General features: G+C 42.4%; 1 protein-coding gene across 7 annotated transcripts in view; it reads right to left on the reverse strand.

The window, feature by feature from the left end:
• Positions 1–20,146, reverse strand: part of LOC110505192 (protein diaphanous homolog 2) — a 648,044-nt gene that overhangs the window by 594,109 nt on the left and 33,789 nt on the right. For 5 of the 7 annotated variants that reach the window (XM_021584239.2, XM_021584241.2, XM_021584240.2 and 2 more), the window contains 2 exons: positions 18,442–18,546; positions 13,388–13,408 (listed from right to left, as the gene is read on the reverse strand). In XM_021584239.2, coding sequence (XP_021439914.2) covers positions 13,388–13,408; positions 18,442–18,546 — 126 coding nt within the window. The remainder of the gene's footprint in view (positions 1–13,387; positions 13,409–18,441; positions 18,547–20,146) is intronic. The other 2 variants (XM_021584242.2, XM_036969763.1) reach the window with 1 other exon arrangement.

The following is a 20,146-nucleotide window of genomic DNA, read 5'->3' on the forward strand; positions in this document are numbered from 1 at the left end:
ATACCCGCATTCAGACAGATGAATGGAGGGATAGATAGATTTGATTAATTGATTAGATAGATAGATACTACAGATATATACACCACAGAGAGACAGATAGAAATAGAGTAGTGCCCTCTGCCATGCTGTGCCAGCCACATCTCCACTACACTCGTGTGACACTGAATTAGTCCTGTATCAGGAACATTCAACACCCAAACACAGAGCGGAACAGATAGAGATGCATAGAGATGACAGAAGCTATGTGCCCAGAAAAACATAGCTTGATCAGGGGGCTCAATACCCAGATACAGGGATTCAATGGAATGGATTTTGAGGTGGATATAGAGACATGAGATTTTGAGTTGTGCAGCTATGAGAACACTAACATGTTTTTATAGTGAGGAGTGCGTTTTCTTCATTCGTCACACCGGCGCCACAGATAAATTATTCAGGTCACGATTACATAAATGTCTGGTCAATATGTGGGGCCTTGTCGATAACAGGCGAGGTTGTGTTACGTTGAGCTTTCTCACTGTCGTGCCATTGTGTTTGAGACTTGTGAGGCTTAAGAACAAAAGCAGAGCAGAACATTTGTCTGCAATGTTAAGAGGCCATCTTGGTTGTGGAGTTTTCAGAGAAAAAATTAAGCGGTGAAGAATCTGTTTTCTTGTTGTTTTTTTCAACTGCAAAGTGAGGCTGATCGGTGTATCGATCGGTGAAAGATGGATCCATTTGAATGCTGTTGAGGCGTTTCACACTTATTCTCCTCTTTAAAGATCAGACAACTTCTTACAAATGGCATAAGGGAGCCAGACATAGTGGTGCGGGGTGTGTGTGTGTGTGTGTGTGTGTGTGTGTGTGTAGGCTGCTAGGTAGAACAAAACCTATTTGGTCAATTCCATAGCAACATTGTGACTTTTCCCATACCTTTTTCCTCTTTTGCACCATGGAGAGTTCAATAGACTTCTATTGCCATCTTGCGGCAACCTTCAGTACTTCACCTCAGAGACAGAAAGCGGTTGATGCTGCTGACCACCATCAACACTCGAAAGGGGAATAAATATCTAAATACAGTATTTATAGCAAAGGCGAGCGATACAGACAATACGTCGTCGGCATGCATACACAGACAGAGGCCAATGTAAAAGTATCTTTGTCATAATTAAAAATGGAAACCTTGCCAAATGTTATTTTAAAAGGATTTCGCTACACCCGCAATAACATCTGCTAAACACGTGTATGTGACCAATACAATTTGATTTGATTTGAAAAATACCGCTAATGTCAAAACTGTGTACTGTTTTGTCTTGGTAAGTACGCCTGAAAGTTATGCGGAAGGGCGGACTCCCAGCTCTTCAGGCTCTCTTGCTAGGCGGACGACACAAAGGGAGAAGTCGTAAAACTTCAAAGCGGACATTTTAACCGTGCGACACATCTCTCTCGGGTGCCCTTAAAAGGGAAAACTGCAAAGGAAGAAATTATAGCGCTGAGTCACCCAGCCTTGATCAGATCACCGATCATTACAGGCAACCGGGGAACTGCCTGGGAATCAGTAGAAGCAGTGCTGTTGATGAGGCGATTATGGGGCTTACTTACTTCCTGTGCGGATGGTATGACAGCAGTGGAGCATGTTGGAGGAGACTGGAAGGGAATAGGCAAGGTACACCTTGCTAGAGATGTGCTGGGTGGGCTTATTGACTACGGCGGGGGCAAATAAGGGGAGCTCCAAGAAGAGTTTGGAGGGGTTAAGAGGGGAGATTATGATATATCAGTCAGCATAGCTGTGGCTCTTTCCACCTCCACCTTTTTCCACCCCCGAGCTGGAGTGACTTTGGTTTAGCCCAGAAATGTCCTTATAACTTATGAACTGATGCCTCTGCGTCAGTGAGTCAAACAAACAACAACTAAGAGTCTCTCTAGGATGATGTAAAGTATCTACTTCTGGTGGAAAGTAGCTACCTCCTCCTCCACGCAACTGGCTGGACTCACTGGTGAAATCAACAGATGTTTTGAACTGCTGCCCAGTGCACAAGCACACATGTGCACACACGCACTCCTGTGACCGCTGCCTGCGGTCGAAGGCACATGCCAAATATGCACCGCCATGGTGGAGTTGTACTGAGTTTGGCATGGGCAACAGAGCATCACGGGAGGGGATGGAGTCAGACAAGGTTAGGGAAAGGACTACTCAGTTATCACACACCGACAATACATACACACCGACACACAAACAGGAGACGTGATATACTAAGAGAGACATCTCTAGTAATCACCCACCACCTTGCATAAAAAAACATGGCCGTAAAACACAAAACAAATAACTTACTAAATATAAACATATGTGGCGGGGGAGGGAAGGAGCCAATCCTTCCCTTCACCGGGGGGCACCAACTGAATCAAGCCCGTCCAAACGACCATAAAAAGCGAAGGGGTACACTGAATTTCACAGCTGTGTGAACAGTTAAAGCAGAGGAGGCCGGGGATGCTGTGGTGGAATCGCAGACAGAGACGAGTTGTAAAAATATGCCATAAAGTTTATGGAGCCTAATGCAGCCTGCAGGAGCACCCCGTGGAGCCGGCGTGCCGTGTAGTGTGTTAGAGAGAGCCGTGGGGGAGATGAACCACTGAGCGCGTAGGCAGTGTTCACCCAGCCCCATTACTGACAGCCCCAATATCACACACACACACACACACACACACACAGGAAGACACACAGGCAAGCAGGCTTGCCAAACACACACAGAAAAAGCAGGCACATACACACGCACTTATTTTTTTCTGTGTTTCTGTCTAAATATAGTCTTGCTCTCTCCCTCTATCTTTGGCTCTGGCTCTTTCTCTCCATTCCGCTTTTCCTTAATATCCAAATCTGAGAGGAGAGGACATGTTCAAGTCATGATGTTGCTTCAGGGCCAATGACAGTGCTGCTTACAAACACAAGGACAAGGTCATCAAAACACACACACACACACACTCCATATGCTTTCAATATCAGCATACCATGTCCACTCCAGACGCCCTTTCATGTTCCCTTCAAAATAATGAGATCCAGCTCTCTACCTTTGAAAGCACGAAGCCTGATTGTCTCTCTTCCTTTGAAAAGAGATGTACTTTGCCTTCAGAAAGTATTCATACCCCTTCACTTATTCCACCTTCTGTTGTGTTACAGCCTGAATTCAAAATGGATTAAAAAAAAACAGGGAAACATGTTAGACATTTTTGCAAATGTACTGAAAGTGAAATACATAAATATCTCATTAACATAAGCATATACCCCTGAGTCAATACATCTTAGAATCAAATTTGGCAGTGATTACAGATGTGAGTCTTTCTGGGTAAGTCTCTAAGAGCTTTGCACACCTGGATTGTACAATATTTGCACATTATTATTATTTTAATTCTTAAAGCTCTGTCAAGTTGGTTGTTGATCATTGCCGGACAGCCATTTTCAAGTCTTCAAGTCAGACTGAACCAGGTTTTCCTCTAGGATTTTGCCTGTGCTTAGCTCATTTCCGTTTATTTTTATCCTAAAAAAAATCCCTAGTTCTTGCAGATGACAAGCATACCCATAAAATGATGCCTGCTTTAAAAGATGAGCACTCAGTGGTATTCTGTGATGTGTTGTTTTGGAATTGCCCCAAACATAACTCTTTGTATTCAGGACAAAAATAATAATTTATTTGACACAATTTTTTGCAGTTTTACTTTAGTGCCTTATTGCAAACAAGGTGCAAGTTTTCGAAAAAGAAAAACAATTCTGTACAGGCTTCCTTCTTTTCACTTAGGTTGGTATTGTGGAGTAACTACAATGGTGTTGATCCTTCCTCAGTTTTGTCCTATAACAGCCATTAAACTCTAACTGTTTTAAAGTCACCATTGGACCCATGGTGAAATCCCTGAGGGGTTTCCTTCCTCTCCGGCAACTGTGATAGGAAAGACACCTGCATCTTTGTATTGACTGGGTGTATTGCTACACCATCCAAAGTGTAATTAAGAACTTCACCATGTTCAAAGGGATATTCATTGTCTGCTTTTTTATTTTTACCCCCCCAATAGGTGCCCTTCTGTACGAGGCATTGGAAAACTCCCCTGGTCTTTTGTGGTTGAATCTGTGTTTGAAATTCACTGCTTGATCTGAATCTGAAACGATTGAGGGACCTTACAGATAATTGTATGTGTGAGGTACAGAGCTCAGGTAATCATTAAACACATTTTTTGCACAGTGTGTCCATGCAACTTATTGTGACATGTTTTTTTTTTACTCCCAAACGTATTTAAGCTTGCCATAACAAAGGGGTTGAATACTTAGAAACTCAAGACATTTTAGCTTCTTATTTTTTTATTAATTTGTAAAACATAATTCCACTTTGACATTATGGGTTATTACGTGTAGGCCAGTGACACCAAATCTCAATTTAATGGAAAAATAGTCAAGGTGTGCAAATACTTTCTGAAGGCACTGTATTTAGTATAATGCAGTGGTGGGGAGAGGAGAGTATAGATGAGAGAACAGGGGTAAGGAGAGAAAAGAAGAGGCACTTAAAAGAAAAGGGACTTCTCCGCTTTTCCTCTGCAGTGGGAGTTAGGGAGTGTGTTCACTCAGAGGTTCCTCCCACGAGTTACGCTGCTACCTACCACAGCTCAGAAATCATGTTCTATATTTGTTGCACTTTACCTCTCCCACAGTTGCACTCATCTTACGACCAAGGTGGGCGTTTGAAGACAGGAACATTTCAGTTGAATCTAGTGAAAGGTTAGCCAAGCCAAGCATGGAAAATAATCTTGGAGAAATGCTGCAAATATGTTGCAAACAATAGTATTGTAATAGTGTAGCAGTAATACAGTATACAACACTAGAATAGAGTGCGTTCGGAACGTATTCAGCCCCCTTGCCTTTTTCCACATTATCTTATGTTACAGCCTTATTCTAAAATTGATTTGATTAAATACATTTTCTTCCTCATCAATATACACACAATAACCTAGAATGACAAAGCGAAAACGTCTTTTTTTTTTTTTTTTATGTTTCAAATGTATTAAAAATAAAAAACAGAAATACCTTACTTATGTAAGTATTCAGACCCTTTTCCATGAGACTGTGAATAGAGCATCCTGTTTCCATTGATCGTCCTTGAGATGTTTCTATAACTTGATTGGAGTCCACCTGTGATAAATTCAATTGATTGGACATGATTTGGAAAGGCACATACTGTACCTGTCTATATAAGGTCTCACAGTTGACAGTGCATATTAGAGCAAAAACCAAGCCATGAGGTCGAACAAATTGTACGTAGAGCTCAGAGACAGGATTGAACTAGCTGTGCAAATATGCTCCCCATCCAACCAGACAGAGAGGATCTGCAGAGAAGAATGGGAGAAACAACCCAAATACAGGTGTGCCAAGCTTGTAGTGTCATACCCAAGAAGACTCAAGTCTTTAATCGATGCCAAAAGTGCTTCAACAAAGTACTGAGTTAAGGGTCTGAATACTTAGGTAAATGTTATATTTCAGTTTATTTTTAGTTTTTTTTTATAAATTTGCAAACATTTCTAAAAACCTGTTTTTGCTTTGTCATTATGGGGTATTGTGTGTAGATTGATGAGGGAAAAAAAGCAATTTAATCAATTTTAGAATAGAAAAGTAATGGGGTCTGAATAATTTCTGAATGTACTGTACATTGGAAGAATATACAGGCACTGAATTATTTGTTTTTTTGTCTGGTTGAAACATCCAACTTGGAGTGACGGAACAGCTACAATGCCATGTATACAAGAGAGGAAGTTAATAAATAGCATGTCTCGTCAAGAGGCAGAAACGCAAACTCCTGCACAATGCTGTTTAATTCAATTCATGAGCACTATATTTAAATCCCTTTGCTCTCTCAAAACCAATATGCTGCCGAATTCCGACAGACTCAACAGACATAGAAATAACCTAGAAAAGGTCTCTGAATTGTATAAAGCATGAATCAATCAGATCTACACTTGACATTTCTGAATTAGAGTTGGACTGAAAGACATTAAAATTGTATGCCAAAAGGTGTCTGCGTACCAAGTTTCTATATTGAAGTATTAATAAAGGGCTCGGGGGAAGAGCGAGGGGACAAATGAAAATTAATATTGTTTTACTGTCAATCCATGCTGAGCCCTGGGAAACTTGAATATGATTGATGGCCTAGCGCACAACACAAACACCACTGATCTACAGACTCAATATAGGCCTAATGGCGCTGCATTGCTGATGTTATAGCAGGGAATCATAGGCGTATAGACAGTACAATATGGCTTGAAGAAGATAGATGTGTTGTTTGTAATGACTGAAATGATCCCAGTAGAGCAGTGGTTCCCAAACTTTTTATAGTTCCGTACCCCTTCAAACATTCAACCTCCAGCTAGCACCAGGTTGTTGTTGTTTTTTTCCATCATTGTAAGCCTGCAGCGCACACACACAATACGATGCATTTATTTAACTTAAGAATGAGTGTGAGTTGTCACTACCTGGCTCTTAGAGCTCTTATAGGACCAGGGCACAAATAATAAATAATAAATCAAGAATTTTGCTCTTTATAAAACTGTATTTGTTCATGGAAAATTGGGAATAACTCACCACATGAGAAGGCTGCACATAACTCTGCAATGTTGGGTTGAATTGGAGAGACTCTCAGTCTTAAATCGTTTTCCACACAGTCTGTGCCTATATTTAGTTCATGCAGTGAGGTCCGAGAATCCACTCTCACATAGGTACGTGGTTGCAAAGGGCATCAGTAACAGTGTGATTTTCCAAGGCCAAATAATCTGAGCGCTGCCCAATCCAGAAATCTGTCAGTGGCTTCTGATTTTTGTTTATTTTTATTTTATTTTTTTTTTACCGTTATTTAACTAGGCAAGTCAGTTAAGAACAAATTCTTATTTTCAATGACGGCCTAACTGCCTGTTCAGGGGCAGAACGACAGATTTGTACCTTGTCAGCTCAGGGGTTTGAACTTGCAACCTTCCGGTTACGTCCAACGCTCTAACCACTAGGCTACCCTGCCGCCCAGATTAAATGCAATTGTCACTTGTTGCAATTCCGATGAGGCTCTCGTGATCAGATATCTGTAACTGGACTGGAGGCAGGGCATGAAAGGGATAACGAATCCAGTTGTTTGTGTCATACTTTTCGGAAAAGTACCTGCATAATTGCGTACCCAACTCACTCAGGTGCTTCGCTTTATCACAATTGACATTGTCCGTAAGATTGACTTCATTTGTCAACAAAAAAATCATACAATGATGGAAATACCTGTGGGTTGTCCTTGTTAGAGTTCCAACTTCTTAATCATAGCCTCAATTTTGTCCCACACATTGAATATAGTTGCGAAGATTCCCTGTAATCCTAGATTCAGATCATTCAGCCGAGAAAAAACATCACCCAGATAGGCCAGTTGTGTGAAACACTCGTCATCATGCAAGCGGTCAGACAAGTGAAAATGATGGTCAGTAAAGAAAATCTTAAGCTCGTCTCTCAATTAAAAAAAAAGTTTCAATACTTTTCCCCTTGATAACCAGCGCACTTCTGTATGTTGTAAAATAGTTACATGGTCACTGCCCATATCATTGCATAGTGCAGAAAATACACGAGAGTTCAGAGGCCTTGCTTTAACAAAGTTAACCATTTTCACTGTAGTGTACAAAACGTCTTTCAAGCTGTCAAGCATTCCTTTGGCAGCAAGAGCCTCTCGGTTGATGCTGCAGTGTACCCAAGTGGCGTCAGGAGCAACTGCTTGCACGCGCGTTACCACTCCACGATGTCTCCCTGTCATGGCTTTTGCGTCATCAGTACAGATACCAACATGAGCAGCAGCTACGTTTGGCTACGGAATTCCCGCGAGAGAGTAACGGTTAATGTGATTGGATGTTAATTATTTGACTACACTACCTGTATTTGACATTGTATTGTTATTTCGCAGAACACGAGATGGTTTAATTTTATTTTTGGTAGTGAAACAAGGCTACTCAAGCAAGAAATAAACCTCACCCAAATGTTGGAAAATATAAATGGACTGTTTGAAAACATAAAGAATTATTATTATCATTTTTTTTTTTTACGTGAATCACATTTCTATTTGGTGTATCCCCGACGGCATTGCACGTACCCCCAGTTCGGGAATACCTGCAGTATGCAGGATGCTCATCCCCTGACTCTTCGTGAGTAGATAATCTAAATATCACCTCAACAGGTTAAATATAAAACATAAAAGTCATACACAATACATTTGGAAAAGCACATGACAGCCCCCTTGGAGTTTGCCAAAAGGCACTTAAAGGACCCTCAGACCATGAGAAACAAGATTCTCTGGTCTGATTAAACCAAGATTTAACTCTTTGGCCTGAATGCCAAGCATCACGTCTGGAGGAAACATGGCACCATCCCTACGGCGAAGCATGGTGGTGGCAGCATCATGCTGTGGGGATTTTCTTCACCGGCAGGGAATGGGGGACTAGTCAGGATCGAGGGAAAGATGAACGGAGCAAAGTACAGAGAGATCCTTGATCAAAACCAGCTCCAGAACTCTCTATGTATGCATAGATATTAAGGGAGAGTAGCAGCAGCTTTCCAGGGGGGGGGGGGGGGGGGGGCAGCAATGGAAATAGTCTGGGTAGCCATTTGATTAGCTGTTCAGGATTCTTAAGGCTTGGGGGTAGAAGCTATTTAGGAGCCTCTTGGACCTAGACATGGCACTCTGGTACCGCTTGCCGTGCGGTAGCAGAGACAACAGTCTATGGTTAGGGTGGATGGAGTCTTTGACAATTTTTAGGGCCTTCCTCTGACACTGCCTACTATAGAGGTCCTGGATGGCAGGAAGCTTGGCCTGGTGATGTACTGGGCCGTACGCACTACCCTCTGTAGTGCCTTGGGGTCAGAGGCTGAGCATTTGCCATACCAGGCAGTGATGCAACCTGTCAGGATGCTCTCGATGGTGCAGCTGTAAAACCTTTTGAGGATCTGAGGACCCATGCCAAATCTTTTCAGCCTCTTGAGGGGGAATAGGTTGTGTCGTGCCCTCTTCACAACTGTCTTGGTGCGCTTGGACCATGTTAGTTTGTTGGTGATGTGGACACCAACGAACTTGTAGCTCTCAACCTGCTCCACCACAGCCCCGTCAAAGAGAATGGGGGTGTGCGCGGTCCTCCTTTTCCTGTAGTAGACAATCATCTCCTTTGTCCTGATCACGTTGAGGGAGAGGTTGTTGTCCTTGCACCACACGGTCAGGTCTCTGACCTCCTCCCTATAGCCTGTCTCATCGTTGTCGGTGATCATTGTTGTGTCATCAGCAAACTTAATGATGATGTTGGAGTCGTGCCTGGCCGTGCAGTCATGAGTGAACAGGGAGTATAGGAGGGGACTGAGCACGCACCCCTGAGAGGCCCCCCATGTTGATGGTGAGCACGGCGGATATTTTGTTACATACTCTTATCACCTTGGGGCGGCCCGTCAGGAAGTCCAGGATCCATTTGCAGAGGGAGGTGTTAAGTCCCAGGGTCCTTAGCTTAGTGATGAGCTTTGAGGGCACTATGGGTTTGAACACTGAGCTGTAGTCAATGAATAGCATTCTCCCATAGGTGTTCCTTTTGTCCAGGTGTGAAAGAGCAGTTTGGTGTGCAATAAAGATTGCATCATCTGTGGATTTGTTGGTGCAGTATATGCAAATTGGAGTGGGTCTACGGTTTCTGGGATAATTGTGTTGATGTGAAACAAAAATAAGTATTTTCAGACGTGTGGGGCTTGGAAGGAAAAGGGGATGAGGGAGGGTGGTATTGGTTTCATTCAGATTTTGTTTTTACAAAAGGCCCACCAAAAAACATTGCTGCTGGTAGCGAGGAAGGGTAGTGAGTGAAACAAGTGGCGGCAGTTGATGCTCCCTCTAACTCTGTCTTTGCAGCCATCCCTCCCTCTATCCATTGAGGCCTTGAACAGGCCTTAAACACAATGAGCAGGAGTGCATCAGGTGACGAAAAGCCTTGGAGTGCGTGCCGCGCTAGATATGGCATTGGCCAATTAAATGAGCGGAACAGGCAAAACAAATGCCAAGGTTATCGATTTGCCTGGGAATACAGCCTTCCTCTGGAATACACAGAAACAAAGAGGCGGAATCGGGAGAGAAGCATAACATTTCAGCTTAAATGAGAATTGTTCTAAGTGCCTCTCCTCAAACATTGGAACAAAAGACGCTAGAAAGCATTGGCCATTCTCCGTGTTCAATGGTACCTACCTCAAAGTGTCTGAGCGCTCTCAATAAATAGATACTGTGCATTCTCAACTGCAGGATAATTAATTGAATACCATTTCATTAAAAGGTTACATGTTAAAAGATTCAAGTTCATGGAAGAATAATCTGTTAAATTGTATCATACACTCAATACACTCAAGCCAATGCCAATCATTAAATATGCTGTCTGCAATATTTTTTATGACCTGTTCTTCCTACATTCATTGAATGTCCTTCGCCTCTACTTTTGGGGGAAAACTAACTACTCTCTCCAATCACTTCAAAGCGCTATTCTGTCACTAAACTGTTCTAGCGCTCCTTGGGGAGGTCTTGTCAGCCGATACATACAGCTCACTTTCACACCACTAAAAGAGGTCATCCTTAAAAACAGGCCTCGGCCATTTTATACAAGTGAAGAGGTTAGGCTTGCGTCCCAAGTGTGAGCCAGATGTAATTCATTTTTTAAACAACAAGCTTTGTCCATTACTCTGGCAGACAAAAAAAACATGATTCTCTGAAATAGACCCATTCAGCCATCACCAATCCAACAGACTCCTCAAGTCCCCAAGGTCTGAGGTGTTTTAGGCTCCCTCCTCCCCATTTGTCCCCCTTTCTCACCCCTTGAAATATTGTAGGCTGACCAGTATGTTATCTTGGAAATGTGCTCAGTCTCAGGGACGGCCGGTCATATGGATAGCGATCTCCTCCAGTTGATCAGATCAGCTCCTAAAGGGCAGGGTGTGTAACCCCTTAAAATCCATCTCTCTGGAAACAGCGGTACTGGGGACTTCAAGAGCTGCATTCCGACTGGGGCTGCCCTGCCCCTGCCTGCGTGTAACTGATGGTTCGCAGGCAGCTCGCACTAACAGGACCAATTGAAACACTGTTGTTCCAAGCGTGGCAGTTGAGTTGTGATGTAAATCATCCTTGTTTTAAAAAGAGACGACCTCTGAGGTCATCAAGCTGGTTGATAGATGCTAGAACTGCAACCAGCCTGTCTGTCCATCTGCCTGTCTATTTACCAGTCTAGTTTGCCTGCAGACAACTTGACAGTCAACTACTTTGTGGTCCTCATCTTCCACCGCTCGATCAACAAGGTGTAGAGGCAGATGAGACACACTCAGCAGTGGCAGAGGTGAATATGGACACACTGGCCAGACTGAATTAGAGGCAATTCACACCACCCGCTACTCCGCCTCCCATCGCGCCCCTACCTGGGGAAGGTGCCAGAGAGATTTCATGGCTGAGACAGAGGAATAAGTATTGCAGGCTCCCTACAGACCCCACAGTACATTCAGTTCCCCCAGCCCTCCCAACCACCCCGACTGCACAAGGATCCCTCAGAGGCGCCGCAATGACAGTGTGAAAATGGAATCTTCCAGCCCAATCCGAAGCTAACCGTAGCCACACCAGGCAAACTGAGCTAAACTCCTCTCTTGACTGGTTCTTTAGGTTCTGAGTTGAGCTTTTTAGTCTCTTCAGACTGACAGCTCCCTGCTTTCTCAGTGTTAGCTCTGTGTTAGCCCGCTCCACGAGGCACTGATGTGAGTCTGACTGAAGGAGAGGTTAAAGGTCAGAGACTTCAGGGGAAATGTTACTATCATCCTCAGATTTTTGAGAAACTTCCTCAAAGTGAGAGCTGTCTGAGTGGCACACAAACTTCAAACTAGGCCTTTGCTGCTCTCGGATAAACAGTCTTCGTACACCTCTATCCTCCGTACAATGAAGTCTGTTCCTGCTAATCAAGACAACATATTTCGGTTCGTAACAATGTCTTAAATAATCTACTTTTGCAACAGAAATACCCTGGCAAAAAATAACAGTTTGTCAAAGAATCAACACAAATAACATCTGTCTGTAGAGCGAGTCAAAAAACAAGAAGGTTGTCTGGGCCCCTCAGTAGACCACAGACCAGGTCTTCTACATCCAAAATGGCACCCTAATCACTAGATAATGCACTAGATTTAACCAGGGCCTATAGGGGTCTCAGACGTATTGCACTACATAGGGAAAATGGTGTCATTTGGGACCCAGCCCAGGTCACAGTGTACTGGTTGGTTTACCTTGTCCTCATTCTCTCTAAGCCTCTGGGCCTCCTTAATCCTGAAGGAGGCTTATGAAAGCAATAAAACGCCATTAAAGGTGACAATTCACACTAGCAAAAAGCAATAAGAGAGCTTTTTTCCCAAAAGCCCTGCCCCCCAAAAACGGAATGCCTTCTCACAATAGGCAATAGGGCTTTACGTTGTGAGAAATTGCCAGAGCAGATCTGCAATTACCGTATTACAGTGGCAGAGAAATGAAGAAACTTCGGCAGCCCCTTGGACAGTGTATATTTATAAATATTATTAGGGTTGTTTGCAAGCTAGTGGGGGAGAAAAGTGACAGCAACAACACAAACAACGGTGTACATTTCTGAGACATAGGAGATATGCCTTAATGTTGTGGAATTGAGACGGGGGGTGTTGACAACAAATTCAGATGTATTGCGGCGAATACCCAATCGCTAAATTAAACCAGGCTGACATTTCTGGAAGGTTGGGGAATAATGCACTCAATATATTTTCCACTGTTCAATCAGCAAACGCATTGTGTGCATGTGTCTGTGTCTGTGTCTGTGTGTGTGTAATGCAATCTAATCAAGTGATCGTTTCTCCAGTGTGCTGTCTCAAGGAAAGAACACAATGAAAGCCATTTAGATGCAAAACGTTCCAAAAAAACAGATTAGACTGCAGATTATTATTATTTGCCTAAAAACTATTGCTCATCCCTGGTATTACAATATTTAAATGCTAATATGGGTTAGTCTGCAATCCATTTCAAAAAGAGAAACAACTTAGACCAACAAAAGGGCCCCCAGTTCATTTGCAAGGCTGTATAATTTTGAAATCCTTCATTGGAAAAGTGTTCCAATTTGCATGCAAGAATTGTGTCAACAATTTATAGCCTTTCCAAATCACAGCCTATTAGCGAAGTCAATGCTGAAAAAAATATGTAAGCCATAAAAAAGATGACCTTACTTGTAGATTCGGGGACAAACTGACTAGACTAGAATATTTTAAAAGGGAAAGGAGAAGAAAGGGGAGGGAGGAGAGGGAGAGATGCATGAGAGGAACACGACTCACAAAGCGTAATAATATAAAGGGCGTACTTACCGTGACTTTGCTCCCAGTGATCTGCATGCAGCGGTCAGCGGAGAGGAGTTAATGTGCAAAAAGACAACAAACGGCACAATCATTAGTAGGCCAAGAATGTCCTCTCAAATATGAGGTATCAAGCGCACCTTATTCTGACATTACATAGGCTACACACTGTGCTCACACGGCTACATACACTACTGAACACTTATAGGGTAACATAGCTGAACTAAAAGTTGAGGGTGCATCATGGTAAGACAGTGTCTGTTCGTTTGGCAGCCATTTTAAAAGAATATGGAGTCTCCTGTTCACTTGGCCTCTATGTGAGTCGGTTCCTATTTTAATATTTTTTTTAAATTTTGGGACTGTTTTTATATTTGTGGACTTTAATTAGCCTGTACATGATCTCAATGTTAATGACAATATAATACAATATTAAAAGAGACAGTTCAAATGATCTGTATCATGATTTAACAAACATTTTCAGATCAGTTTATTCAGTTTGTTCACAGTCCAACAAACTGTCATTTTAAAAAACGTCAAAATTTGACACAAATCCAATTGTCTTTGCGCTTGATTGATTTCCCATGGAATTAACCCCTAAAATGGCAGTTTGTCCACAGCAAAACAAACATGTTGCTCTCATCTCCCAAAGACCAAAATCAATCAGCTGCCATCTGTGCTTGACTTCAGGTGTCAGATTTAGCGACTCCGCGTAGCACCTTGGAGCTCATGCAGTCGGCATGATTTCTGGAGTTTAACCTTGTTATCTGCCAATAGTGGCGGGCAGTGGGGAGCGTTTTCTCTATTATGGCAGCGTGTCTCGCAGTGGGTGGGTGTCTGTCAGCCTAGTAAATGTATTCTAATCTGCAGCTGAGCACAACCCTCTCTCTCGCCCGCCAGCTGCACTCCGAGAAGCACCGTGCAGTGTACACTGATCACAGGAAGTTACAAAGTCACTGCACATCAAGACAGCGAAGACATACTCTCTCTCTCCATCGCTTGATCTCTCTCTCTGCCTCTCATTCCATCTTTCTCTCTCTTTCTCTCAATCACTCGCTCTATCACACTTTCTGTCTTCTCTGCATTCCTTCACTCACTCACTCTCTCGCTCCCTTCTTTCTCTTTCTTCCTCCCTGGCTCTCTGTAGTCGACTGTAATTCCCTCGCTCTCATTCTTTCTCTCGCTCTCTTTATCAATCTCTCTCTCCATCTCCCTCTCTCCCATTTGACGCTCGGCTTCCCTCTCCTCTATCAGAGTTTATGGCGGCAATAAAGTCAGTTTTAACTGTGTTGCCGCTTGATCATGTGCACTGTGCTTTTCACCATAAATCCACATTTCCCCAGTCGTCCTCTGATGAATCTAGCGTATCATTGTCTAACTTTGAGGATATCTTCACACGGTCTGGTTATTATCGGGAGAATCGGGACCTTGAATCACATAGAGGTGAGTGACTACTGTCTCCAGCATTGTTCTGGTGTTGTTTTAGTGTTGATGAGAATACATGGTGAGAAAATTAAACATGTTTCTTTTCTGACTTGTTGTTTTGGCGGCTTGACCAAAAAGATCAGACATTATCTTGAAAAGCCCCAAGTAGCATCACTGTCAGGGAGCTCAAGGGGGAATAGCGCTTTATGCGCTAACATCCATTTCCTCACGCAAGATAACACCTCATTCTCGCTAAAACTGACAGAATACCTGTAAATTCTAAGAGAAAAAACAACCTAAAGGTAGTCCTAATAATAATTGGACTAATGCTTGGTTATTGTTGGATGTGTGTATGCTAATGAGCATCTCTAGTGCTCCATTATAGTACAACTCCCTAGTAAACAAACTTCTGAAGGAAATGTCATCAGGAGCAGTGGCATTTATTTATATTCTCCCCTCACTATCATTAGCATTAGCATCATTTCTCATATGGTGTGGGGAAAATAAAGTTATTTATTCATTAGAGAAGATAACAGTGTGACAGGAGAAGAATAACAAGGCCTTCATTCTCTGACGAATTGTCAGGCTTCACTGCGAGAACGGGGTGGCACATTGGTGATTGGTCAAATTACTATTTGAAATACCATGGTATTATTGATGGGGCATGTTGGTAATTGGTCAAATCCCTTTTAAACACCAGCATGTTAATTTCAAATTGTGTTAGTACAAAGGCAGCAAAATGGTTGCCCAATACATGTGACTAGTTGCCTCTCAAGACCCGGCCGTCACACTCATTCTCATCGTGAACATTTGAATTGGAACAGGGAAATCATTTGCAAGGTGAGAGAGAAGCAAAGGTTTTTTCTTCCCACTCGTAAGAAAAGATAAATGATTGCGTTAGTGTGAAAGGCATGCATTTGGCACATTTAATGACACTGGCATACATTTGTCAGAAATAATTTAAGAGAGAACAAAAGAGAAAAGAACGGGGGAAAAAAGTTAATGGCAAAGGACATCCAAACTTGCTGCAAGAGCCATGCTGGATTTCATTGTATGGAACTCATATTCAAATAAACAGGGTCAATGGCAATATTACAAATCATCTCCTTTGAAAAGACATTGGCTGAATCCCAAATGGCACCCTATTTCCTACGTAGTACACCAGCCTCCTATGGGCCCTGGTCATTAGAGGTGCACTTGCATAGGTATTAGGGTGTCTTTTGGGACACAGACAGTCTGTGTTTTGTGTTGGGGGATAACTTGAAAAACTCCCACAGATGCATACTGGTAGTAAATGGAAAGAGTTCTCAATCTTGCCCAGTGATAAACTAGAGAGGTGACAAGACATGAAAAATACAACTCTCAAGAGGAGCCATGTTTGGAGAGAATACACAAACTAATAATCAGCCCCACGCTCCCATTAGCTAGCTAGTATTTTTTGGCCTAATAACCTCAGGGAAATATAATACAAGTTAATGGCCTTATTTTTCATAGTGGAATGATAATAACAATATATTGGATGAATAGATTTGCCTAGTTAAATAAAGGTTCAATTAAAAAATATATAAAAATAAAAAGATTGGGGGAATAAATAATAATGACATTATCCAGAACAATAAAGGATAATAACTCTAAATCTCTCTATATATGAACACAAAAAGGATCTCAAAAAGGGTGCATTTGGTTTGGTAGTTAAATCTAAAATGGTGATCCCCTCCCTATACTGGTGCTCAGGTCTGTTGAGAACGACAGTCAAGCAAAAAGGCCAAGGACTTTGGAGACATGTTTGTCGCTCCACTAATATTTGCACTTTATACCGCCATTCCTAATGTAATCATTATGTGAATTAGCTTAAGCTAAATTTTAGGTAGAGGGAGAGCTGATGGAACTCCCTATTGCCTTACAATATAGATAATAAACAGACGGATCTCATTGCTTTGATGATATTCTCTTTTTGCCATTATACTTTAAACATTTCTATGATCTCTGTTAGTTGGTGGCAATGATCTAGTCGAGAACAGAAAGACACACAGGAAAGAGGTGACTTGGTGTGTGAGTGAGTGCACGTTATTAGTCAATTTTCCTGCAAAAGGAAAATTCCCTAGAAAGCATTCAGGCATACAAAGAAGACCTTAAAACTGTTAGAGGAAGAGAACTAACAAATATTTAATTAAGGCACATATTAGTTGTGAAAACACCCCACCACAAGATCCCAAAAATGAACCCAAAAGCTAAATGCAGATATTGTCAGACCATACCATGGTAATATCCAATGTAGTACCATGTCTCAATTTCCCTCTATCACGTGTCAATTGCCTGTCAATTACGGATTATTAGTAGCGAACAAGTAGTTAAATCAACAAAAAATGTATTATTACATTTTTTTGCCTTAGTCCTTCAAGTATGAACAAAAACCTTCCTTGAAAAGGCACACAATCACACTGCGCTCACCGAAACATATTCATCCAAAACTCTATTCCCTATATAGTGCACTACTTTTGACCACGGCCCATAGGGCTCTGGTGAAAAGTAGAGCACAAGATAGGGAAAAGGGTGCCATTTGGGACATAGACTAACCCACAGCATACTCTTCACCTACAGGAGTCTAATTGGCCAGAGTAATGTTATGTCTATCATTATTTACAGAAACCAGTAGGGATGGATTGGGTTTCTAACATGGGGTGAGGATTTGCTCTGCCATGTTGAAGAGAGGCACTTATCACACAGAAACACATCTGTCCCCTGGACGGCTAAGCTTACCTACCCTGTCATAATGGTGTGTGTGTGTGTGTTTGCGTGCAAGTGTCTGTGTCTCTATATTCTATTCTGAAATCCATCCAACGGGCTCCCACCTACAGGGCCTATAGAATGTGAGGGGTAGGGAGGACGCTGAAAGACAGCCGAGCCCTACTCCCTTTCACCCAGACAGAGGGTACTGTTCATTTGAATAATACAGCAGTGCTCACAAAGCATAATGGGCCCAGTGAAGAATTCAATAATCTCTGATCATCATCATTATTAATAATGCCACTTAATTACCATATCAATGAGAGGGGTAATAAATGATCATGTCAAAGGCCGGCGAGTGACTTGATAGAGGAGTCTATGAGTAAATGTGAGCCTACCCTCAGTAGGGGCCTTAAACTTCATAAAGAGAATTCACCTTATATAACCCTGGGATTTACGCTCCTCAAAAGTGCTGGGTTTACCACTGTTATTGGTTTAGATTGTTGAAAGTGTAAAGCGATGCGTTACAAATTCGAATGAAAACATGTTCCTTCCCCAATATTAAGCAACTGAGAGTTACGTTTGCGCTACAACAAAAGTGGTTTGATAAGGGGTGAAAAAATGTAATGGAAGCAATAATCAGAGATTAGGGGCTCAAGCAAGGAGAGCGAGACGGAGTGAGAGTGTGAAAGAGTGGTAGAGAGAGAGGGGCACAGAAAGAAAGTATATCAGGTTAAGCTCATTATTCCATTATTCTGTAGTGTCTTGATAGTGTAGAATGTCATATTTTTCAGCCCACTCACTACTACTACACTGGGTGAGAGTAGCCCATTGGTTACAATAAAATGCAGAAAGCCCATTAGTTTCATTACAGATATATAATACAGAAAGACCATTCGTTTACAACAACAACTTACAGATTTGGCGGTGGTGGAGATGTACTGGACAACCATCTCTCGCTTGGTGCTCAGATCCTTCCCACGCAGTGGGGCTTTACGCTCCTCATTCAGGTTCATGTCCTCCTGAGGAAACAAACAAAGAAAGTGAGGATAAATGACTACTACACATCATGGGGCAATTATGGCCATTTTCAATCCATTAAGACTCTACCAACGGCACCTTAAAGGATGTCAACACTCTTTACTCAAATGGAAACAGTCAATTATTATCCCACTGTTTGCTGCTGCCAAAGATGCAACCCTCTAACAAGGGTCTCAAGTGTATGTTACACTACAAAAGGTCACTCTTGGGTCATAGCACTTTATGTCCAGCTTCTGTGTTTTAGTTGAGGGTACAGTCCCTCTTTCTCTCTATAGGCAATGTGACAGACAGGCATAGCAACAGGGGGTAATGAAGACAATCCCACAGCTAGTGACATTAATAACTACCCCTGGAAACAGAAGTGAGGCCAAAGTATGATACATCACCCTCTGTTATACAGCAGAGTGAATATCATACAACACCGCCTGTAAAGAGGAATGGTAAGGTAGATTACCATACAACAATATCATTAAGCAGTGCCTGGATAGACAGTAGCTTATGTCTCTTTTGCTATTATCTTCAGCATACATTCTACGTTTTATTCTGCACCACAAAAAAAGGCCCTTTCTTGTCAAAGAGATGAGGGGATGGTGGGAGGGACGCAAGGAGTGAGGGAGGGATGGAAAGAAGAGCACTAACAGCAGGGGAATGACATGATGAGGATAGCAGGAGGATGGGAGGATGTTTATCCGGAGCCCTCTCAGACAAAGGTATGGACTGAATGACACAGAAAAACACATGGCTGAAGTCATATGGCTGAGTGGAGCTGCTGTGAAACCATGCTGCCATCTAGTGGGAGAAAGTATGGTGCATTTTTATTTTGTTCGCCGACGTTCTGTACAGTGATTTGGCTGAGCTTCTTTTGCTGTATGGTGAAGGTGTTGAATGTAAAGCCTAGAATGTAAAATCAAGATTGGCCTAGTCCTAAATGGCAACATATTCCCTACCTATATAGTGCACTACTTTTTGAGTCCTATGGACCCTTGTCAAAAGTAGTGCACTATGAAGGAAATAGGGTGCCATTTTTGGACACAACCACAGATAAATCAACCATATGTTACCTATATGTCCACTGTATGATCTAACATTTGGTGAAAAGATTTACATTCCCGTTCCTTCATTTTCTTTAGTTCAGTTTGTAGACTGGTACAGTATAGTCTGTGGCTGTTGAAAGACACTAGGTACAGCATCATGGATATTACCATTAATGGTATCATGACCCAATGTCCTCCTCCTCCACCTCCACCTCCACCTCCTCCTCTTCCCTCTACATTTTGTCTCAGTAAATACACCAAGAGTTGGGGCGCACTCGTGGAGGGAAACTTTACCAATTGGCCGTTTTCTAAATACCCGGGACCGGAATACTTTTTAATTAACCTCTGAACTCTGCTAATTTGGCCGGTTAAATGGCATTCAATAAACGAGGCAAAACGCAGAGCGGAGAATAGAGGAGGGAATGTGGGGGAGAGACAGCAGGGCCTGAGGGGTACTCGTCAGGGTCGACTAGAAGAGAGAGAGAGGCCTCTGTTCTGCCACCCAAAAATGATTAATTATACTATTATTAATTATATCCTCGCAGGT

The sequence above is a fragment of the Oncorhynchus mykiss genome, chromosome 31, assembly GCF_013265735.2.
Source record: "Oncorhynchus mykiss isolate Arlee chromosome 31, USDA_OmykA_1.1, whole genome shotgun sequence".
NCBI classification, from domain to species: Eukaryota; Metazoa; Chordata; class Actinopteri; order Salmoniformes; family Salmonidae; genus Oncorhynchus; species Oncorhynchus mykiss.